The sequence below is a fragment of the Pan paniscus genome, chromosome 2, assembly GCF_029289425.2.
Source record: "Pan paniscus chromosome 2, NHGRI_mPanPan1-v2.0_pri, whole genome shotgun sequence".
Lineage (NCBI taxonomy): Eukaryota > Metazoa > Chordata > Mammalia > Primates > Hominidae > Pan > Pan paniscus.
Window position 1 is genome coordinate 40,111,721 of NC_085926.1, and position 24,517 is coordinate 40,136,237.

Sequence of the window (24,517 nt, forward strand, 5' to 3'; positions counted from 1 at the left end):
TTAAGTCAAGATTTCTTTTGGAGAAACATGAAGACAAGCAGACAGGAAACAATTTATGAGATGGTACTCAAACATATAAAGCCATGGTCATAAAACAATGAGATCTATTCTACAAGCTACACAGGAAATTTAGTTAGACTTCAAGTATAGAGAAATCTTCCAGGGCCTAAGTAGCCTCCTGGTTGTGTGAGAAGACTCAAGAGTCCTTCATTAGCTTTTGCCTGTCACCCAATACCCTTTGTAGGTTTGTCATCTGCCATCCTCAATTCATGACTACACATTAGAATCGCCGAGGGTGCTTTGAAAAAAAACCTTCCAATACCCCAAATCATTGTCCACCCCCCATTAATTACTGCTGAATTTTTGGAGGTGGGATCCAGTATACATATTTTTAAAAGCTGCCTGTATTATTCCAAGGTACAGCCAAGACTGAGAACAAGATCCTCAGCTAGAACTCAGAGAAATTAGTTCAGCAGTGTTCTTCCAGCTCTGTCTAATGGTACTTATTTTCAGAATTTTGATGGTCAGAACATGATATGCAAAATCCGCAGTGCACAAGGCATGTGCTATGCTCCAGGACTCTCAGTGTAAAACTCCTTTCACCTACAGAACGTCTTCACTATGCGGACCACTGTAGTTTGCCATAAAAACACTCAATTCAGGCCGGGCACAGTGGCTCTCGCCTGTAACCCCAGCACTTTGGGAGGCTGAGGCAGGCAGATCACAAGGTCAGGAGATTGAGAATATCCTGGCCAACATGGTGAAACCCCATCTCTACTAAAATACAAAACATTAGCTGGGCGTGGTGGCACTCACCTGTACTCCCAGCTACTTGGGAGGCTGAGGCAGAGGAATCGCTTGAACCTGGGAGGCGGAGGTTGCAGTGAGCCGAGACTGCACCACTGCACTCCAGCCTGGCAATAGAGTGAGATTCCGTCTCAAAAAAAAAAAAAAAAAATTCATTGAAGATTCCTTCAATTCACACAGTCTCACATATCACCCATCACATACACACCTCGTAGTGCCATCAGTTCCTCAGCAGTGCTCCCAAGCGAACCTTCCTCCTTCTCCTGCAGCTCACAGCAGGTGACCAGATTAGGCCTAAAAGAAAACTTGTTTATCAGACAAATGTAAGATGTATTCATTTATTCAGTAAATATTTACTGAACACCTACTATGTGCCCATCTGGCTTAAGAGTTGGCGGTGATGAAATGAGCAAGACCCTGCCATTTCAGAGCCAAAACTTTAGTGGAGAAGTCAGATAAGTAAATACATTTATAAATAAAATAATGTCCAAAGGTAACGAGTGCTCACATGGCTCCTCTAATAGACCCAGCATGACTTTTTTTTTAATTTTATTTTATTTTAAGTTCTGGGATACATCTGCAGGACGTGCAGGTTTGTTACATAAGTAAATGTGTGCCATGGTGGTTTTCTGCACCTATCAACCCATCACCTAGGTATAAGCCCCACATGTATTAGCTATTTATCCTGATGTTCACCCTCCCCCTGCCTTGACAAGCCCCAGTATGCATTGTTCCCCCTGCTGTGTCCATGTGTTGTCACTGTTCAGCTCCCATTTATGAGAACAGAGAACACAATATGACATTTTTAACAGTTATCCTAAAAGAAGCACTACATGAAAAAGGTAAAAGTTGCCATTATTAATATACTTAATCTTCAGACAATTGGATAAATAATACATGCTTTTATTTAGTGTTAGATAAATAAATGGGAAAAATAAACCTTGCCTTTATTATCATTCTATATCTAATTTTGTTTTTATTTTTATTATTTTTTTATTATTATTATACTTTAAGTTTTAGGGTACATGTGCACAATGTGCAGGTTAGTTACATATGTATACATGTGCCATGCTGGTGCACTGCACCCACTAACTTGTCATCTAGCATTAGGTATATCTCCTAATGCTATCCCTCCCCCTCCCCCCACCCCACAACAGTCCCAAGAGTGTGATGTTCCCCTTCCTGTGTCCATGTGTTCTCATTGTTCAATTCCCACCTATGAGTGAGAATATGTGGTGTTTGGTTTTTTGTTCTTGTGATAGTTTACTGAGAATGATGATTTCCAATTTCATCCATGTCCCTACAAAGGACATGAACTCATCCTTTTTTATGGCTGCATAGTATTCCATGGTGTATATGTGCCACATTTTCTTAATCCAGTCTATCATTGTTGGACATTTGGGTTGGTTCCAAATCTTTGCTATTGTGAATAGTGCCGCAATAAACATGCGTGTGCATGTGTCTTTATAGCAACATGATTTATAGTCCATTGGGTATATACCCAGTAATGGGATGGCTGGGTCAAATGGTATTTCTAGTTCTAGATCCCTGAGGAATTGCCACACTGACTTCCACAATGGTTGAACTAGTTTACAGTCCCACCAACAGTGTAAAAGTGTTCCTATTTCTCCACATCCTCTCCAGCACCTGTTGTTTCCTGACTTTTTAATGATTGCCATTCTAACTGGTGTGAGATGGTATCTCACTGTGGTTTTGATTTGCATTTCTCTGATGGCCAGTGATGGTGAGCATTTTTTCATGTGTTTTTTGGCTGCATAAATGTCTTCTTTTGAGAAGTGTCTGTTCATGTCCTTTGCCCACTTTTTGATGGGGTTGTTTGTTTTTTTCTTGTAAATTTGTTTGAGTTCATTGTAGATTCTGGATATTAGCCCTTTGTCAGATGAGTAGGTTGCAAAAATTTTCTCCCATTTTGTAGGTTGCCTGTTCACTCTGATGGTAGTTTCTTTTGCTGTGCAGAAGCTCTTTAGTTTAATGAGATCCCATTTGTCAATTTTGTCTTTTGTTGCCATTGCTTTTGGTGTTTTAGACATGAAGTCCTTGCCCATGCCTATGTCCTGAATGGTAATGCCTAGGTTTTCTTCTAGGGTTTTTATGGTTTTAGGTCTAACGTTTAAGTCTTTAATCCATCTTGAATTAATTTTGGTATAAGGTGTAAGGAAGGGATCCAGTTTCAGCTTTCTACATATGGCTAGCCAGTTTTCCCAGCACCATTTATTAAATAGGGAATCCTTTCCCTATTGCTTGTTTTTCTCAGGTTTGTGGAAGATCAGATAGTTGTAGATATGCGGCGTTATTTCTGAGGGCTCTGTTCTGTTCCATTGATCTATATCTCTGTTTTGGTACCAGTACCATGCTGTTTTGGTTACTGTAGCCTTGTAGTATAGTTTGAAGTCAGGTAGTGTGATGCCTCCAGCTTTGTTCTTTTGGCTTAGGATTGACTTGGCGATGCGGGCTCTTTTTTGATTCCATATGAACTTTAAAGTAGTTTTTTCCAATTCTGTGAAGAAAGTCATTGGTAGCTTGATGGGGATGGCATTGAATCTGTAAATTACCTTGGGCAGTATGGCCATTTTCACGATATTGATTCTTCCTACCCATGAGCATGGAATGTTCTTCCATTTGTTTGTATCCTCTTTTATTTCCTTGAGCAGTGGTTTGTAGTTCTCCTTGAAGAGGTCCTTCACATCCCTTGTAAGTTGGATTCCTAGGTATTTTATTCTCTTTGAAGCAATTGTGAATGGGAGTTCACTCATGATTTGGCTCTCTGTTCGTCTGTTGTTGGTGTATAAGAATGCTTGTGATTTTTGTACATTGATTTTGTATCCTGAAGACTTTGCTGAAGTTGCTTATCAGCTTAAGGAGATTTTGGGCTGAGACAATGGGGTTTTCTAGATATACAATCATGTCACTGCAAACAGGGACAATTTGACTTCCTCTTTTCCTAATTGAATACCCTTTATTTCCTTCTCCTGCCTAATTGCCCTGGCCAGAACTTCCAACACTATGTTGAATAGGAGTGGTGAGAGAGGGCATCCCTGTCTTGTGCCAGTTTTCAAAGGGAATGCTTCCAGTTTTTGCCCATTCAGTATGACATTGGCTGTGGGTTTGTCATAGGTAGCTCTTATTATTTTGAAATACGTCCCATCCATACCTAATTTATTGAGAGTTTTTAGTATGAAGGGTTGTTGAATTTTGTCAAAGGCCTTTTCTGCATCTATTGAGATAATCATGTGGTTTTTGTCTTTGGTTCTGTTTATATGCTGGATTACATTTATTGATTTGCGTATATTGAACCAGCCTTGCATCCCAGGAATGAAGCCCACTTGATCATGGTGGATAAGCTTTTTGATGTGCTGCTGGATTCAGTTTGCCAGTATTTTATTGAGGATTTTTGCATCAATGTTCATCAAGGATATTGGTCTAAAATTCTCTTTTTTGGTTGTGTCTCTGCCCGGCTTTGGTATCAGGATGATGCTGGCCTCATAAAATGAGTTAGGGAGGATTCCCTCTTTTTCTATTGATTGGAATAGTTTCAGAAGGAATGGTACCAGTTCCTCCTTGTACCTCTGGTAGAATTCGGCTGTGAATCCATCTGGTCCTGGACTGTTTTTGGTTGGTAAGCTATTGATTATTGCCACAATTTCAGATCCTGCTATTGGTCTATTCAGAGATTCAACTTCTTCCTGGTTTAGTCTTGGGAGAGTGTTTGTGTCGAGGAATTTATCCATTTCTTCTAGATTTTCTAGTTTATTTGCATAGAGGTGTTTGTAGTATTCTCTGATGGTAGTTTGTATTTCTGTAGGATCGGTGGTGATATCCCCTTTATCATTTTTTTATTGTGTCTATTTGATTCTTCTCTCTTTTTTCTTTATTAGTCTTGCTAGCGGTTTATCAGTTTTGTTGATCCTTTCAAAAAACGAGCTCCTGGATTCATTAATTTTTTGAAGGGTTTTTTGTGTCTCTATTTCCTTCAGTTCTGCTCTGATTTTAGTTATTTCTTGCCTTCTGCTAGCTTTTGAATGTGTTTGCTCTTGCTTTTCTAGTTCTTTTAATTGTGATGTTAGGGTGTCAATTTTGGATCTTTCCTGCTTTCTCTTGTGGGCATTTAGTGCTATAAATTTCCCTCTACACACTGCTTTGAATGCATCCCAGAGATTCTGGTATGTCGTGTCTTTGTTCTCGTTGGTTTCAAAGAACATCTTTATTTCTGCCTTTATTTCGTTACGTACCCAGTAGTCATTCAGGAGCAAGTTGTTCAGTTTCCATGTAGTTGAGTGGTTTTGAGTGAGATTCTTAATCCTGAGTTCTAGTTTGATTGCACTGTGGTCTGAGAGAGAGTTTGTTATAATTTCTGTTCTTTTACATTTGCTGAGGAGAGCTTTACTTCCAAGTATGTGGTCAATTTTGGAATAGGTGTGGTGTGGTGCTGAAACAAATGTATATTCTTTTGATTTGGGGTGGAGAATTCTGTAGATGTCCTTTAGGTGCGCTTGGTGCAGAGCTGAGTTCAATTCCTGGGTATCCTTGTTGACTTTCTGTCTCGATCTGTCTAATGTTGACAGTGGGGTGTTAAAGTCTCCCATTATTATTGTTTGGGAGTCTAAGTCTCTTTGTAGGTCACTCAGGACTTGCTGTATGAATCTGGGTGCTCCTGTATTGGGTGCATATATATTTAGGATACTTAGCTCTTCTTGTTAAATTGATCCCTTTACATTTATGTAACGGCCTTCTTTGTCTCTTTTGATCTTTGTTGGTTTAAAGTCTGTTTTATCAGAGACTAGCATTGCAACCCCTGCCTTATTTTGTTTTCCATTTGCTTGGTAGATCTTCCTCCATCCCTTTATTTTGAGCCTATGTTTGTCTCTGCACGTGAGATGGGTTTCCTGAATACAGCACACTGATGGGTCTTGACTCTTTATCCAATTTGCCAGTCTGTGTCTTTTAGTTGGAGCATTTAGCCCATTTACATTTAAAGTTAATATTGTTATATGTGAATCTGATCCTGTCATTATGATGTTAGCTGGTTATTTTGCTCGTTAGTTGATGCAGTTTCTTCCTAGTCTCGATGGTCTTTACATTTTGGCATGATTTTGCAATGGCTGGTATCGGTTGTTCCTTTCCATGTTTAGTGCTTCCTTCAGGAGCTCTTTTAGGGCAGGCCTGGTGGTGACAAAATCTCTCAGCATTTGCTTGTCTGTAAAATATTTTATTTCTCCTTCACTTATGAAGCTTAGTTTGGCTGGATATGAAATTCTGGATTGAAAATTCTTTTCTTTAAGAATGTTGAATATTGGCCCCCACTCTCTTCTGGCTTGTAGAGTTTCTGCCGAGAGATCCGCTGTTAGTCTGATGGGCTTCCCTTTGAGGGTAACCCAGCCTTTCTCTCTGGCTGCCCTTAACATTTTTTCCTTCATTTCAACTTTGGTGAATCTGACAATTATGTGTCTTGGAGTTGCTCTTCTCGAGGAGTATCTTTGTGGCGTTCTCTGTATTTCCTGAATCTGAATCTTGGCCTGCCTTTCTAGATTGGGGAAGTTCTCCTGGATAATATCCTGCAGAGTGTTTTCCAACTTGGTTCCATTCTCCCTGTCATTTTCAGGTACACCAATCAGACATAGATTTGGTGTTTTCACATAGTCCCATATTTCTTGGAGGCTTTGCTCATTTCTTTTCATTCTTTTTTCTCTAAACTTCCCTTCTCACTTCATTTCATTCATTTCATCTTCCGTCACTGATACCCTTTCTTCCAGTTGATCGCATCGGCTCCTGAGGCTTCTGCATTCTTCACGTAGTTCTCGAGCCTTGGTTTTCAGCTCCACCAGCTCCTTTAAGCACTTCTCTGTGTTGGTTATTCTAGTTATACATTCTTCTAAATTTTTTTCAAAGTTTTCAACTTCTTTGCCTTTGGTTTGAATGTCCTCCCGTAGCTCGGAGTAATCTGATCGTCTGAAGCCTTCTTCTCTCAGCTCGTCAAAGTCATTCTCCATCCAGCTTTGTTCCATTGCTGGTGAGGAACTGCGTTCCTTTGGAGGAGGAGGGGTGCTCTGCTTTTTAGAGTTTCCAGTTTTTCTGCTCTGTTTTTTCCCCACCTTTGTGGTTTTATCTACTTTTGGTCTTTGATGATGGTGATGTACAGATGGGTTTTTGGTGTGGATGTCCTTTCTGTTTGTTAGTTTTCCTTCTAACAGACAGGACCCTCAGCTGCAGGTCTGTTGGAGTACCCAGCCGTGTGAGGTGTCAGTCTGCCCCTACTAGGGGGTGCCTCCCAGTTAGGCTGCTCGGGGATCAGGGGTCAGGGACGCACTTGAGGAGGCAGTCTGCCCATTTTCAGATCTCCAGCTGCGTTCTGGGAGTACCACTGCTCTCTTCAAAGCTGTCAGACAGGGACATTTAAGTCTGCAGAGGTTACTGCTGTCTTTTTGTTTGTCTGTGCCCTGCCCCCAGAGGTGGAGCCTACAGAGGCAGGCAGGCCTCCTTGAGCTGTGGTGGGCTCCACCCAGTTCGAGCTTCCTGGCTGCTTTGTTTACCTAAGTAAGCCTGGGCAATGGCGGGCACCCCTCCCCCAGCCTCCCTGCCGCCTTGCAGTTTGATCTCAGACTGCTGTGCTAGCAATCAGCGAGACTCCGTGGGCGTAGGACCTTCCGAGCCATGTGTGGGATATAATCTCCTAGTGCGCCGTTTTTTAAGCCTGTTGGAAAAGCGCAGTATTCGGGTGGGAGTGACCTGATTTTCCAGGTGCCGTCTGTCACCCCTTTCTTTGACTAGGAAAGGGAACTCCCTGACCCCTTGCGCTTCCGGAGTGAGGCAATGCCTCGCCCTGCTTCGGTTCGTGCACGGTGCGCGCACCCACTGACCTGCGCCCACTGTCTGGCACTCCCTAGTGAGATGAACCTGGTACCTCAAATGGAAATGCAGGAATCACCCATCTTCTGCGTCGCTCACGCTGGGAGCTGTAGACCGGAGCTGTTCCTATTCGACCATCTTGGCTCCTCCCTCCCCTCTATATCTAATTTTGACATGATTCTTGAAAAGGTCTATTGCTTCATCTGGGATTTGTTGGACAAATGTGATCTTTTAAAAATGCTGAGCCACATGAAATTAGAGTTTCCGCCAACTCATGAAAAATAGTGGCTTCATGTCATCTAGCTGCTTAGCCCATGCTTTCCAGAACAATTCAGTCCCTTTCTGCCCTTGAAAAAACATGACATCATACTAAATGACACCAATGCTCCCACCTCCAAATTTAAAAGGAAACAGAAAGAGAGGTGTTGTACTAGATGATTTAAAGTTATGCAAAACCAGGGATTGTCCTCTGGTGAGGTCAGTCTTCCAAAGACTTTTTCACATCTCCCCTGTCCTTATGTTTCCCACGACCCTCCCCATCCTCTCAGCAGGCAACCTCAAATCTTCCTTCCTATGGCCTACAGGGCATGCCAGGCAGAGACTTGCCCCGGTGTGCAGCTGCAGAGGGAGCACTGTCTCCCTTCTCTGTTGCCTCCCCCTCCCCTTGGTCTTGCATCTTATCCCTCTCACCTTCCAGAAAAGTCTCAAGGTCACTTCTTGCTTATTCAATCTCTGTCTTTACTGGGATTTATAAACACACCCAAGTCTCTCCTGTTTTCTAAACCCCTCCTCGACTGCATTTTCCTCCACTCATTGTCCTGCCATCCTCTTTCCCACCGCAGGTCAACTTTAAAAAGTGAGCTGCATTCAGGGCTTCCATTGCCTGCCCTTCCTCACTCTACACTCACCTCCCCCTTCTAAGCTATTCTCTACACAGTAGCCACAGTGCACTTTTAGAGGCACAGATCTTACCAGGTCATCTCTGTGAAACCTTTAAGGGCTTCACATGGCTGTTGGGATAAAGATCCAAACACTGATGTGGTCACCATGAACTGCATGGCCTGTGTCCCCAGGTCACCTCACCAGAGCTGCTTTTCCTCTCTGCAGCCCTGCCACGCTGCCTCTCATTTAGGCCTTCAGATACACCTTTTCTCCCAGGACTGGTCTCTGTGCAAGCTGCTTCCTGTGCCTTGTGTGTTCTCCCACTCCCTACACCTCTTGGCTGATTCTTCACTGCTTAGGTCCACCTTCCCTGCTGAACACTTTCACTGTGCTGTGAACCATCCCATCAAAGCACTTAACCTATCTATAATTTTATATATATATATATTTATATAAGTATTTGATTAATGAATTTCCCACATGAGAGTCTCATGCTTGTCAGGGTGGGGTGGGGGCAGGTTTAGCTTTGCTCATCAGTGTACCCCTAATACCTAGGCCAAAGCCAGGCACCTACTGGTGCTCATAGACTATTTGCTGGATGAATGAATAAATTCTAGATGCAGCCATGCCAAGCCACACAACTAGTAATTTGCAGGTCCAGGAATTGACCTTACATCTCTCAGACTTTAGTCTTTTGTTCTGTCTTTGACTCCATATTGCCTGCAAAGAAGGTTTGGGAAGAAGGTTGGGGTTGGCAGCAATGCTGCACCAGGAATCAGTGTGAGAAGAAAAAAGCAATGGGTCAAAACTGTTAGCATTATTGTGGGACCTCATGAGTCCCTAAACCTATTTGCAAGGCTAACAACCCAAGTGTGTAATAGTGGTCTGCCAGTTCAGTGACACGGTGCATCAGGGTTCACTGAAGACCTTTGATAATCATATTCATTCTCTTCTCCCACCCCTACCCTGCCAGGAGGAAGCCTTTTTGAGTCAAACCTGGAGAATGAAGGAAGCATTTCTGGCAGTGATTCAACATTTTATAGGCAGTCAGAAGGTAAAGTTGCTTAAGAGTTTACAGCTACTGGGAAGTTGGAGTAATAGAAACACCTACAGGTACAGGTACTGCCAGGGTCCCCCAGGTGCATTGTTACCCCAGATGCAACTATCTACTACTGTGTGTGAGTCTCCCTGGGTCACTTATTATTGCCAATTGTATGAATCCATCATCAAAATAGGTGAGTATATCCAAAATGTGGCCAAGAGAACAGCATTCGTTACCCAACCATGGATACTTTACAGTCAACTAGTAAATATTCTTCCGGAGTTGGAACATATCAATCAATCCACTCACTTGTGCATCTCATATTAAAATATTCCTTTAAAGAATGTGTCATTTACTGATTAACTTTTACTTTTTTATACCAATATAATTGTCCCCTTAGAGCAGTGGTTAAAAGCAAAACAAACTTCTAATTTCAAATAAAATTTTATCATTTCAATTCTTTGTCTAAAGTACTGGACATTGATAATCAGTGCCCCCTCAGTTGCCTTCCTCCTGTGACCTCCACAGCTTATCTGTACTCTCTATTCTCTCTTTGGGGGCTGTGATAGTTAATTTTATGTGTCAACTTGACTTGGGCTGAGGGATGCCCAGATAGCTGGTAAAACCTTATTTCTGGGTTTGTCTGTGAAGGTATTTCTGGAAGAGAACAGCATTTGAATCATAGACTGAGAAAAGAAGATCCGCCCTCATCAGTATGAGTAGGTGTCATCCAATCCATTGAAAGCCCAGATAGAACAAAAAGGCAGAGGAAGGGTGAATTCACTCTCCCTCTTCTGGAGCTGGGACATCCATCTTCACCTGCCCTCAGACATCAGAGCTTCTGATTCTTGGGCCTTCAGACTCAGGACTTAAACCAGCAGCTCCCCTATTCCACAGCCCTTCACATTTGGACCGAATTATACCACTGCTCTTATGGGTCTCCAGCTTGCACACAGTATATCGTGGAACTTCTCGGCCTCCTTAATCACATGAGCCAATTCCCATAATAGATCTCCTATTTTATATCTATATATATCCTATTGGTTCTGTTTCTCTGAAGAACCCTAATACAGATGACTTCTCATGAAAATTCTGTCCTGTATTATCCTTACTACCTGCAGCTTCTCCATAGGTTACCACACACCATTGTATGACCTCAAGTGCACCTCCATTTGCTGCTGAGCCGGAAATGCCCAGCCTTGATCTCATCCCAGAGTTCTACACTCAGATTTCTAATGCTTGGCCATTAGCACCTGAAGATCCTATAGGGTTCTTAACCCCAACTTGTCCTAGTCAAGCTCTTTAGCCACTGAGGTCCACCAGTGAGAGATATGTTTCCTTCAGTCCCTCTCCTCATTTCCCCACAGCTACCCAAGTACCTGTCAGCTCTGTTTTCAATCTTACACTTTTCTTTCCATTCCACAGCCCATATCCTGCATACCTCTCTGCTCAAAACTCTCCAGATTAGTGTTAATTTCAGTGGCCATCTGTATCAGCAAGGTTCTCCAATACACTAAATATATATGTATGTACATGCACATACATATATTCCTTTCAGGGGACTGGCAAGCCCCAACATACAGGGTAGGCCAGCAGGTTGAAAACTCAGGCAAGAGTTGGTGCTTCAGCCTTCAGGCTGAATTTCTCCTCTAGGAAACTTCAGTTTTTGCTCTTAAGGCCTTTCAGTGGATTGAATGAGACACACCCACATTGTGGAGGGCAACCCTTACATGAAGTCAACTGACTGTAGATGTTAACCACATCTAAAGAATACCTTCACGGCAACACCTGGACTAGTGTTTGATTAAATAACTGGGTAGTATAGCCTAGCCACGTTGACACATTGACCATCCCACCATCTAGCTGGTCTTCTGAACTTTGGCCACCTTGCCTTCTTAATCTTCCCTCCTACCCTTGCCAACCTTTCTCTCTGAAACACTGACCTGAACCTTCACTTTTTACCCAGTGTTCCACATCACTTTCATCCAAGAATTATAATCATAGCATCCAAAGCCTTCCTAGTTACAGCTCCAGGTGCCTACCTTCCAGGGGTCCACACAGATATCTCTATCACACGGATAGTTATGCATATCTCTTAGGGGTTACTTATGTGTCTAATCACCCAATATCTTGGAAGGTACATGAGAGCATGGACTCAGCTTGTCCATCGGGTTATCACTGGGGCCATCACAGAGCCTAGCACACCAACGGTACTCAGTAAACATTTGTTTGATTCAACAAAAATTTGTAGATCTTTTCTGTGAAAAATACATTGGTGGCTATCTTGAAGAAGAGAGAGGGGAGATACAGTGTCTACCACCAGGGAGCTCTTAGTGTGATGACAACTTATATCGCATAGGCTCTAGTTATCAAAACATTGGAAAGACTGTGCCACCTGGTGGTGTGCTGGGCTGGGTTGCCCCTATGTGGCTCTATCATGACTGTCATAGCTGGCTTGTGACATACTCATCAGCTAGCTAGATCACTTTGACCTTAAGTGGATTGTTCAGAGACTTTATTATGTTTGCCAAATGATACTTTCTGTCTACATTTTTGTCCTTAAGAGTCTAAGAAGCTTGAATTATTTTTTAATTGAGTAATTAATGAATTGATATATTCACACCCTGTCTCATTCCACAAAGAATTTTCAACAGCTTACAGGAGATTTGCATGTGTTAAATAATATATGAGTAGGAGATTATAAATGGAAACAAGAGGTTGAAATTGGGGACAAGGAGACCCAGGTACCTAGCCCTTGCTGACCTACATTCCTGCACATGATGTGACTTGGACTTCTGGGGAAAACTAAGAGAAGGATGATAGAAATTCTCACAAGTAAGAAGCTAAAATCTAGGATCTCAAGGGAAACAGAACTTTTCCCAGCACTTAGCTCCAAAAAGAACTTTGTCACCTGGGGAAGTCCTTTATTTTCTCTCATTTGTTGCCATATCTTTAAAAAAAAAAAGTTCACTAAAAGTATGGTAGCACTATATTTTTAAATCATGTTAGCTTGTATTCATCTCAGTTTTGTGGTTAAAATCAAGGGCTTTGGATTAGAAGGAATTTGGAATGGAATCCAAATTCAAATTCAGAGGAATTGGAATCCAACTGGATTCAAATCTTTGCCTTCTTATTGTCTTGCTGTGTACCTTGGGTGAGTTATTTAACCACTCTGTGCTTCAAATTTACCATCTGTAAAATAGTACCTATATGGCACCTACTTACCACTGGATTTTTGTCAGAATTAACTGTGATCATGTGAAACTCTGGGCTTGTTGCCTGCCATGTGGCTGAGCTCTGAGGTTGGCCAGTGTTGTTAATACTGGTTGATAGTCCAAAAAATTATACCATAGAGTTTATATTTGCATTAAGTCATATGCACAGCCCATTGTCCTTAGTACATTTAATAACATTTTCCCCATCATCACAATATACATTATATGAACAAAATAAAGCATAATCTTTATCTGAGGAAGTAGATAAAGAACCATTATTTCCTTATATGAAGCCCTTTTGTTCAGTCACCTTTAAGCCATTCTGTGTGCTTAGACCAGTGCTTCATGTTAGGATACAACAATGAATATGATCAATTCTTGCTCTGTGAAAATGACCTGTGGGAAGGGGCCGGGGGTATGGAGCCCTTCTGGATGACGAAAGCAAGCCCAGAACCTGGGACAGACCTCCAGCCAAGGGCGGGGCTGAAGGGATCTGAGAAGATTTGTTAGAGGAGGAATTTTTGGGCCAAGCCTTGGGGTCCGTGGGAACCAGCTCAGTTATGGAACAAGAGTCTAGGAGGGAGGAGGAATGAGATTGCAGGCATGAAAGAATCAAACAATTTGTTGCAACTGGGGCACGGGATGTGAATGATGCATGGGAGGCAGTGTGAGGCAGGTGGGAAGGGCGAGGGCTTTGTGTGCCATGGTAAACAGCTTAGAACTTATCCTAGAGCCCCTGAAGAATTTAAGCAGAAGAGCTTGAACAATCGTTTTACTCATCATTCCCTTTTAGAAATGCTCTTTGTTCTGTTTCCTGTCTAGGACATAGTGTGATGGACACCTTGGCTGTGGCCCTACGGGTGGCTGAAGAGGCCATTGAGGAAGCAATTTCCAAAGCAGAGGCATATGGGGACAGCCTGGTAGGGCCCCTCCTGCTCCTCTCTGTGGGGGGAGGTGTGGGTTGGGGTCCTGGCTGCCAGGAGAAAGTGCAGGTTGTCAGGAAATCAATGTCCCAGCAGCTCTGACTAGAGCAAGGCCCTCTCTCTGCTTTTGTGGTCAGGACTCTCCCGGCAAAGTGACTGCCAAGTCACCCCAAATCCACCCACAGCACACAGCCATTCTCTTCCCTCCGCAGGACAAGCAAAATGAGGCCAGTTACCTGCGGGACCACAAGGAGGAGCTAACTGAGGAACTGGCCACGACAATCCTGCAGAAGGTAGGTGGGTCCTGGCAGTGGGATGGCTGCAGTTTCCTGGCTGGGCCTGGTGCAGGGACTCTGGCAAGTAGCAGGTGAAACATGGGGAGTGTCTCTGGCACTGTATCTTCTGTGCCTTCTCACTTTAGACTTTTGTGCCCTGGGGACCCATGCAGAGGGAATGCATCGCACTGCTTGCTTGCTTTGCAGTCACTGCTGCTAGCTCCATGCCCTACGCTGTCCCTTGCATGGTGTACCTGTCAATTACTTCTGAGAAACCAAACACCCCAAAACTCTGTGGCTTTTGACAAGGATCTTTCTGTCTTCCACAGCCAATTCTCCAACACCAACTGAGAAGTGAAATTCCATTCTGATACTAACTTCTTCCTGGAGTTAGTGCAGACCCCACAAGTTAAGGGCCCAGTCCCACAAGACTGCCCCTACTTCAGACACCAGCCACAAGTTTCAGGTATCCCAAAGCCACCACACTTCTCCCTAGCCTGCTGCAAATTTGGGAGTTTCCATGACCCTGGACCCTCAATTCAATTATTTGCTAGAACTCACAGAACTCAGGAAAGTGCTTTACTTACCATTACCAGTTTAATATAAAGGGTACAGGTGAACGGCCAGATGAAGAGATACATAGAGCAGCAGGGTCTGGGGACAGGGTGTACAGAGCTTCCATGCTCTCTCTGTGAACATCACTCCCCCAACACATCGATGTATGCACCAACAAGGAAGGTTTCTGTGCCTTGTTGTATCAGAGTTTTTAGCCAGGTTTCAGTATGTAGGCACGATTGATTAAATGATTGATTACCTGATTGAATGCACTCTCTAGTCTTTCTGCTCCCAGCCCTCTAATCATGTACTGTAGTTGGTTTTTCTGGCAACCTGCCCCCATCCTGAAGTTATCTAAGGACCTCACCTTGAATCACCTTGTTAGTGTAACAGACACTCCTATCACTCAAATAATTGCAAAGGTTTTTGAAACTGTGCCAGGAACTGGGGACAAAGACCAAATACAGATGCTCCTGAACTTACAGTGGATGGGGTTAAGTCCAGATAGTAACCGCATCCTAAGTTGAAAGTATCATAAGTCAAAATGCATTCAATACACCTAACCTACTCTTAATATATCATAGCTTAGCCTAGCCTATCGTAAATGTACTCAGAACTTGCATTAGCCTATAACTGGGCAGAATCATCGAACTCAAAGCCTATTTTATAACAGTGTTTATTAGCTCATATAATTTATGGAATGCTGCACTGAATACACACCGCTTTCCCACCATCGTAAAGTCCAAAAATCTTAAATCAAGGACTATCTGTATATATGTTTTGTTATACCACAATTTATTTATTGCTCACACATCTGCAGTAGCTGCACTTCAAGCTGTGGGTTGGGACAAAGTCAGCTGCAGCATGTTCACTCTGGGGCCCAACTGAGGGCACATCAGCTGCCTGTGGCCATGACAGGAGCACAAGCCAGCAAGAGGAAGCACACAGTACTTGTTAAGGCCAAGGCTTAGCCCTAGCTTATGGTTACTGACTCCCTCCTCTCATCTCATTGGCCAGAGCAAGTCACACATCGAGCCCAAAGCCAAGGGCTGGGACGTAGATTCTCCCTATACTGGGAGGGTCTGCAGAGTCACACTACAAAGTGCCGTATGCAGGAAGTGTTGAAAAACTTCAGTCTTCCCTTTTGGTCACGATAATTCACATCCCTTCCGTATGCCAAGTAGACTCACCACACCCAAAGACCCCCAAATGTCTCATCCAATCACAGTTCCAAGTACATTTGATCCAATTTTAGCTCCCTTTTAGCTGGAGATCTGTAAACTAAGCAAACAAATGATCTCCCCCCATATACCCAACATGCAATGTTGGAAGAGGGACAGGGAGGCAGCACTGGCCCTACCCACCTGCAGAGGGGAAGAATGGGAGGCACCGGCGGTCACTGGTCCTCAGCAATTCTGAAATCCTGCTGGGCAACATGGCTGGGTCCCCACCCTGCCATGGGAGATGGCACCTCAGTTGATTGTTCTCTGGGCTCTCAGCCTTCCTTTTCATCCTCCTGTCTGGCCTAAAGGAACATTGGAGAATATGCCCATCTTGGTGGCTTAGCACATTTCTTGACTGCTTCCTGCCTGTAGGAAGTTGAAAGCCCAGAGACCTTGGTACGGATGGACTCACTAAATCCAAATGACTGTGCAAACGAGCTGGATTTGGAGCCATTCTGGTGACTCTTGGTGTCTACACCCTTGATAGGGCTTCCAGATGCTTCCTAAATTCAGGACTTACAACCAGAGGCTCTGGGTTTGAGATCCAGCTCCACCATTTATGAGCTGTGTAGCCTTATCCAATAACTTAGTCTCTCTGAGCCTGTTTTCTCATCTATAAAATGGAAAGAATTAGAATATGTACCTTCCAGAATTAAGTGAGGTAAAGCCTACACAATACCTAACATGAGGTCTGACACATGCTAGGCACTTAATAAATAGAGAAGCTGTTAACATCATAAAAGGATTATTTGTAAACTGTAAAATGCTTAGAATGCTCAAGGCTATAATTGTGCTGGTTTCTCATAGCGCAGATCTGAAACAGCCTGGTGTTCTGTTGAAATTAAGCTTATAAGTGGCTGAAAAAAATTCCAAAGATGGTCCCAGTTACTCCACATAGCATCAGGAGGCCTCTCCAATAACTTGCCCCTTTTTTGTCCTCCCCTCCCCAGATTATACGAAAACAGAAGAGCAAAAGTGAGCAGCAAGTGGAAGAAGAGCCAGGATGGCCACATCCCCAGAGTTGCAGCACAAAGGTGGCAGATGAGGGGACCTCTGCATCCCCTGGAGGCTACCGTGCTCCCGCTGCCCTCTGGGTGAGTCCCCAAGCAGTGCTGGTCTACCCTCCACACGTGCAGGTCTGGGGCACACATTTAACCCTCTGTAGTTGAATCAGGTGGCCACTGGCCAGGGTAAAAATTTCAAAAGGATGGGGAGCGAAATTGAAAGAGAAAGTGAGTGTGAGTCGGGGGCCAGGAAGGGTAAGAGAGGAGAGAAAAACACAAATGGTCTATTGATAATTATAGAGATAGATTTTACACAGAGACCAATTTAGGAAAAATACAAATGCTGATAGGCTGCATTTTTTTTTTCATTCTGAAAAGAATTGTACTGAGTCCAGTGGGGGAAAATAGCTTTATAAGGACCATGTGTACTCTTATAACCTAGATTGCTTGCTTTACTGAAACTGAAAAGTGACAGCGAGAAAATTACCACTGCTGTTTCAACCACCAAAATGGTCACATCTGGACACAGGAAGTCACAGTGTGGAGCCAACCTTTCTGTCTGTCACCTTGAGTCACAGAGCTCAGTGGTCTTTCCACAACCAAGGGTTTGGTGCTGTTCCTGTCTGCAGTAGAGTTGCTGAGCCTGTCACATCCTTTGTTACTGGTTTGAGTAAGCCCAGTTGAGGATATGCAAAGTGCTGGGGAAGGAGCTGGGTGGGGCAGGTTCTGCAAGAAACTGAGGGACTGGCCAGTAGGGCTCTGGTTCTGCTAGATATAGGTGCTCACAGTCTGGGACAGGGCAGCACACAGGTGCACTTCAAAACTGGAAAGTCAGGCATGGGAAAGGCAAGGCCAGGGGCTTACCCCATCCCCACTAGGGGTCTAGTGGCATTCATCCCTGCATGAGCAGATTAAAACAAGGGTGTGCAAAGTAGCACATGGTCGACTTGCAGTCCACAAGGGATCAGCATAGGTCACCTACATAAACTCCTTTGTCCTCGCCAACTGCCAGATGCACAACAGTTACAAGGAGTATCTTTATGGCTTTATCAGAGATGAAACTTCGTTGATTTATCAGCAGAACCTTTCCTTGTCAACATGCTGTCAGCTTGTTTTACTGCTGCTGTCATGCATATGCTCAGCACCAAGGAGAACCAAACAAGTAGAAGACGCCATGCCCACCCTCCAGAGCTTTATAATCTGGTTAGCAAGGCAGGAGGGGACACGGGTAAGGCTGGTAAAAAAGAGGTAATAGGAGACAGTTCATAATTGGGTGCTGAGTTGAAAGATTGAGAATAGAAATGGATTTGGAATTCAGACAAGGGGCCTTTCCAGCAGAGAGTGGAAAAGGATCCTACTGGATGGAGCAGGGGAGCAAAAGCCCTTCAAATAGCCTGTCACTCAGACTGGTCACAAAATCAGAGCTGCAGTTCCTGGGCTCAGGCTGCAGGCATGACATCACCTTGCATTTGGGGTCTTTCTGAAGTATTTTCTGCAAATTCAAAGTGTCAAGTCTTGGGGAGATCCAGAAAGTAGAAATTCCCACAGCACCCCAGACTCAACCATGAGTCAGTGAGTCAGAGGCAAGAACAGAGAGCTTGGGCTCTGTCTCTGCCACTCCTGGGGTAGGATTCTGGACTTGCCCTTGACTAGATATGAGACCTTGAACAACTGTTTAGTTTCGTGTCTGTAAAATGGAAATAATAAGACCTGCCCTAAAGGATGGCTCCAAGGATTCCTTGTGCGGCCAACACAGTCTTTATTGAGCTTCCACTATGTGCAAGGCACTGTGCTAGGTGCTTGTATTAGTTTGTTCTCATGCTGCTAATAAAGACATACCCAATAGAGGGTAATTTATAAAGTAAAGAGGTTTGACTCACGGTTCCACATGGCTGGGGAGGCCACACAATCATGGTGGAAAGTGAAGGAGGAGCAAAGTCACATCTTAAGTAGTGGCAGGCAAGAGAGCGTGTGCAGGGGAACTCCCCCTTATAAAACCATCAGATCTCATATGGGAAAGACCCGCCCCCATGATTCAATTACCTTCCACCAGGTCCCTCCCACAACGTGGGAATTATGGAAGCTACAATTCAAGACAAGGTTTGGGTGGGGACACAGCCAGACCATATTAGTGCTACAGAGACAGTGGTCTCTGCAGATACAGCAGACTCCACCATCTAATGGTGAAACATGCCATAAACAAGTAAATAACAACAACAAAAACACAGGGGTATATATTTCAGTAATTGGCATCAAGGGGATAGAGGGGAGGGAGTGCTGGGGACAGGTAGACACTTGGTTAGGGAGCTGTCAGGGAAAACCATTTTTAGGAGATGACCTGAAACCAAGACTTGAAAGATGAGAGGTCTGGGAGCAGTAAGAGGAAGGGCACTGCTACAGGGGGAATGGCATGCATGGAGGCTCTAAGCAGGAAGGAACTTGGCATGTTCAAGAAATAGAATAGTGGTTATGTGGCTAGAAAATTGGGTAAGGGGCACAGTGGCAACAGTGGCAGGTGACTAAATGCGACGTGGACATAGCTATTGCTCTATTATTACCTTATTTCCACGTTTCAAAATAAGGGTGACTGTATCTTCAAGGTATCCCCTGTGAGTTATGAGCTGTACTTCACTGTGTTTTGGTCAGCAAGGCTCCAGGCCCAGAGAGCAGAGCTGTTGGCATATCACTTATCTGCCTGCTCCAATTCCCAGACCACCTGCTGCCACCAGCCCAACCCCACTGTGGGTCCTCACCAGTGCCCTCTCCCCTTCCTTCCCCCACACAGCCAGATGGCATCAGCTTGCTTCTCTTCTAAGATATCAACTCACCCACTAGAACATTTCCATCCACTCACTGCATCTTGGGGCTGTCTCATTCTTCCTTTATCAGAAGCTGAAAGCTCTTTCTCTGACCCTGTCTCATTTTCCCTTGCACTAAAGAGACCTCACCCCCCAGAAACAGACCTTTTCTGATTTTTCCTGTTGGCATCAGGTGACTGCAGTTCTGCACAGTAACTAAAATTCTCATGTAAATCCCGTGAACAGAGAGGTATGGGAAGGGGGTCATCACAAAACGCTTAAATAGTAATGTTAGTAATGGAGTGATGGTCAGGTATCTATAGTAATAACACAGGACCAATACCTTTTCTTTATATAAATTTTATATGCAACGGGCTTTCACATATTGTTTCCTTAGCTCCACATGAGAGCACCCTGCATTATCCCCATTTTACAAAGGAATAAACGGAATCCTAGCTACCCCAAGCCACTGGAACTAAGTGGTTGCAGGTTTCCTGGTTCTGAGCATTTCCTGCACTCCATTGTCTCCTGTTTCCTTGGGAAGCTCCAGAGATGGAATGCCTGCTTCCCCACCAGATGGTCACTGGATCTCCTTGTCATGCATATGGTTAAAGCTGGAAGTAGTGTCCCTCCCACCTCCTAGAGACCAGAGATGCTCTGTGTATCATTAGAGATGTAGGACAGTGGGCTCTTGTATCATAAGCCAAAACAGTGGGCACAACAGTGATGACAGCCAATAGTGTTCCCGTTTCAGCAGCAGGACAACAGAGGCGTTTCATTCATCCACACTCCTCGGCCAAGTACTGGCTGAAAGCAGCTTCAAATAAACAACCATGACCCTTCCCAAGGGGAATCTCCCGCCTGGCTCATCAGCTCACTGGAACGAACTCAGTCCACCCAGGACACAGGCATGACCACGGGCTGTTTTCACTGAGGAAGACATTTAGAGGCACAAGCCAGAGTCTCACAGGATTTCCCTTTGGTTTACTAAAACAAATACCTCTCAGAATTTTATTTGTTTTGTCAGAAAAAAATCTGTCTTGCCAAACACCTGCCTCCTGCACAGCATAACTCATGGCTATGCTTTGACATCAATGTAAAGAGAACTTAAGCATTTCTTTGTTTCTTTGAAGCAAATAGAGGAATATTATTTATTTCTAGATTTTTATATAAAAATAGGGCCTAATGGAAGCCCCTCCCTGAATGTAACATATGTTTTGAATTTCCATATTCAACACTTCACAAGATATGTCCACCTTCCCCCGGCTTGAATCTACCTTTTAGGGAAGGAGTTGGGAGAGAACCGTGTGGCTGTAGTTTGGGAAAGCACCATCAAGGATACTGACACATACCCTTGGGTGAGCACCTCTCCTGGCTTAACAGTGTAACCACCCAGATCATATGCCTGGCAGGGGTGCAGGCACCTTACAGGAGGAACAAGGTTATCAGCTGGCTCTTTGTTACTGCAATCTTCATTTTTATCTTAGACATTTGATCAAGGAGGCTCCCTCCTGTCCTCTCCCTGTGAGTTCACACCATCCCATGATTTTCAATATGTAAACAGCATACTTTTGTCAACAATATCAGGAAGGAAGAGGTATATGCTCTATCTTCCCCCCCCATTCATACTTATACTCCTGGGGAGCTGCCCCAAGCAAAGAAGCCTGAATCTGAGAATAAAGAGAAATCTGTTATGTACCCAGCGGGTCCCGGACACAATTTTCCCTTTGAGAGGCTGCTATTATCAGTGCCTTCATGATTGTCTGTGGTCACGTGTGTTCTGGATTTTCCACAGCTCAGCACTGGGTGTGTAGTAGGCATCTTGCAGTACAGGTCTGTGGCTGATTGATGGCAGAACAAGTCTATTAGTGGGGTTTTAATGGAAGCCTGGACTTGAACCTTTCCCTTCAGGCTTCTGGGATACCTGTGGAGGAGGAAGAGTGTATAATTAAGGTCCTAGCAAAAACACTGGGATTCATACCCTCATAGATAACCATTTTTAGCTCCTGACTTGGTTAAAAGACAAGCACTGTGATTAGAGCTTTTAAAAAATGTTATTGGAGGCCGGGTGTGGTGGCTCACGCCTGTAATCCCAGTGCTTTGGGAGGTCAAGGCAAATGGATCACGTGGTCAGGAGATCGAGACCATCCTGGCTAACATGGTGAAACCCCATCTCTATTAAAAACACAAAAAATTAGCCGGCCATGGTGGTGGGTGCCTGTAGTCCCAGCTACTGGAGGCTGAGGCAGGAGAATGGCATGAACCTGGGAGGTGGAGATTGCGCCACTGCATTCCAGCCTGGGTGGCAGAGCAAGTCTCTGTCTCAAAAATGATAAAATAAAATAAAAATAAAAATAAAAGATAAATGTTATTGGGATGGAGAGCTTCCACTGTCCCAAATGTGGTGATAAGAATGCATTGAGTCTTGATTCGTTGGATTGTTTAGAAAGGCCTATACTAAGTCCTAGCCTGAACACCACCAATGCTTGAAGTGGTGAAACAGATACTCATCTGTCCCCATTGGGCTTCAGCCATCTACATGTAACAGGACAAGCTAAGGTGACCCACAGAGCCCATGCTGGCCAACTCAGGAAGATGAGCCACAGATACCCCAACAGCAATGACAGGAAATGACCTGGACCCTCCCCTGAACTTATTCCCACTTCTCTTCCTCCCTCTCTCCTTTTGTCCTTGTCTACATCCTGCTGCCCTCCTTTCCCATTCTCAGACTCCCATTGGGTGTGGTTCCCCATGTCTTGCCCCCCGATGGCACTGGCCTGACTTCCCTTGGGCAGGAACCCTCTCACCAGCACCATAGCAGGGCCAGCCTGGTGCCCCCCAGGGGTGACACATATGGTAGACAGGGTCAGCTTTCTCAAATGCTGTATACAGCGTGGCTGGGCACATTTATGTAGGCTAAGCCACTCCTTTACCTGGCCCTAATGCCCAGTGATGAAAAAGCCTGTGCCAGGAGAGTGAACCCAAATTTCAGACCACTGGTCTAGGACTTAAGTCCAAGAGTTAATTTCAGGTCCAAGAGTTAAGACCCAAAAGGGACTGACCCTGGCCAAAGCCACTGTATGGCACACCTCTGGGAACTCCCATTCATATGGAATACAATGCTAGTAATGCCCCCTGGGGATGTGCAGCTGCTGCTGAGGCAAAGAATGTGAGGAACAACCATTGCTTGAGGACCATGCATTATGTTTGTACATCACATGTGATTTCTTTTACTCCTGGCCACAACATAAGGACATATTATTAGACCAGTTTCATAGATGAAGGTAGTAATAAGTGGGGCCAGAATTTGAGTATCTCTTTCCTGCTCCAAAACTGTTGGTCAAGCTTCTTCCTCTATAAAATGAGATCAGTAGCTCAGTGATCTCCAAGGTCCCTTTCAGCTGAGAGGATCTGAGGCTGCACTGTTCAGTATGGTGGCCGTAAGCTACAAGTGACTATTTTAATTTAAATTAAATAAAACTAAAAATCTAGTTCTTTGGTCACACTGGCCACATTTCAAGTGCTCAGTAGCACCAGTGCCTAGTGGTGACTATGTTGGATGGTGCAGATGTAGAACATTTCCATCATCCATCAAGTTGTATTTGCACAGCACTGGTCTAGGGATTTAGATAAAGAAGAAGAGATGAACAAACAGCATAAAAGCAGAAATACAAGGCCAGGTATGGTGGCTCATGCCTGTAATCCTAGCACTTTGGGAGGCTGAGGTGGGAGGATCATTTGAGGCTAGAAATTCGAGACCAGCCTAGGCAATACAGTGAGGCCCCATCTCTACAAAAAATAAAAATAAAAATTAGTTGGGTGGGCTGGGCACCCAGGTTCCCAGGTGCTCACGCCTGTAATCGCAGCACTTTGGGAGGCCAAGGTGGGTGGATCACCTGAGATCGGGAGTTCAAGACCAGCCTGACCAACATAGTGAAACCCTGTCTCTACTAAAAATACAAAAAATTAGCTGGGTGTGGTGGTGGGCACCTGTAATCCCAGCTACTAGGGAGGCCGAGGCAGGAGAATTGCTTGAACCCAGGAGGCAGAGGTTGCAATGAGCCGAGATCACACCATTGCACTGCAGCCTGGGCAACAAGAGCGAAACTCCATCTCAAAAAAAAGAAAAGAAAAGAAAAGAAAATTAGCTGGGCATGGTGGTGCATGCCTGGGGAAAATGAGGTGGGAGGATCCTTTGAGCCCAGGAGGTCAAGGCTGCAGTGAGCTATGATTGCACCACTGCACTCTAGCCTGGGCAACAGAGCAAGACCCTGTCTAAAAAAAAAAAAAAAATGTCAGAAATACACATGGACGCTGGCCAGAACCTGGACACGAACCAATGGGCCGAGTTTCGGTTCTTGGGTACTTCAGAGAACATAGCTCTCCCACCTTTCCTCAAGCTGTTCTCACCCTGGACACTCATATGCATCACCTGCCCAAGCCCTGCTTTAAGGGTCTTGATGCAAGGGGTCTGGAGTGGAGCCAGGGCTTCCATATGAACAGAAGCTCCTGGGTAATGCTGACAGGATGCCAGGCTTAAGGATGGTATCATTATATCCTGGGACAGAATCCTGACCTACAGGCTGTGGAGGGCCCTAAACCTGTGGCCTCCTGATAGGGCCTCCCCTTTTTCAGTTCTCCAATGACCCAGACACCTTTGGCTTAAGAAATAACCATGCAGAATCCCCAATCCCCATCAGCACCACTGCTTAGGCTTGACTGCAAAACCCAAACTTAATTCATCCCCATCCAGATGGGATTTCTCATCTATTCTCTTGAAAGAAGGTTCAGTGCGAATGCTCCATTTTTAATTTCCTCCCTCATTGTGCGCTCTCTGCCAGTATGGGGGTCAGTGCGACCTGGCTTTCAAAGCCTTAAGACGCAATATCCTAGAAGGCACCAGTGTGGGTGTTATAACTCATTTCATGC

At 44.4% G+C, this 24,517-nt stretch overlaps 1 protein-coding gene across 5 annotated transcripts in view; it reads left to right on the top strand.

Moving 5' to 3' along the window:
- MYRIP (myosin VIIA and Rab interacting protein) overlaps positions 1 to 24,517 on the top strand; it is a 448,068-nt gene that overhangs the window by 340,368 nt on the left and 83,183 nt on the right. For all 5 annotated transcript variants that reach the window (XM_063602745.1, XM_063602744.1, XM_034956167.4 and 2 more), the window contains 4 exons: positions 9,527 to 9,607; positions 13,633 to 13,730; positions 13,946 to 14,026; positions 16,737 to 16,880. In XM_063602745.1, the coding sequence (XP_063458815.1) occupies positions 9,527 to 9,607; positions 13,633 to 13,730; positions 13,946 to 14,026; positions 16,737 to 16,880 (404 nt within the window). The remainder of the gene's footprint in view (positions 1 to 9,526; positions 9,608 to 13,632; positions 13,731 to 13,945; positions 14,027 to 16,736; positions 16,881 to 24,517) is intronic.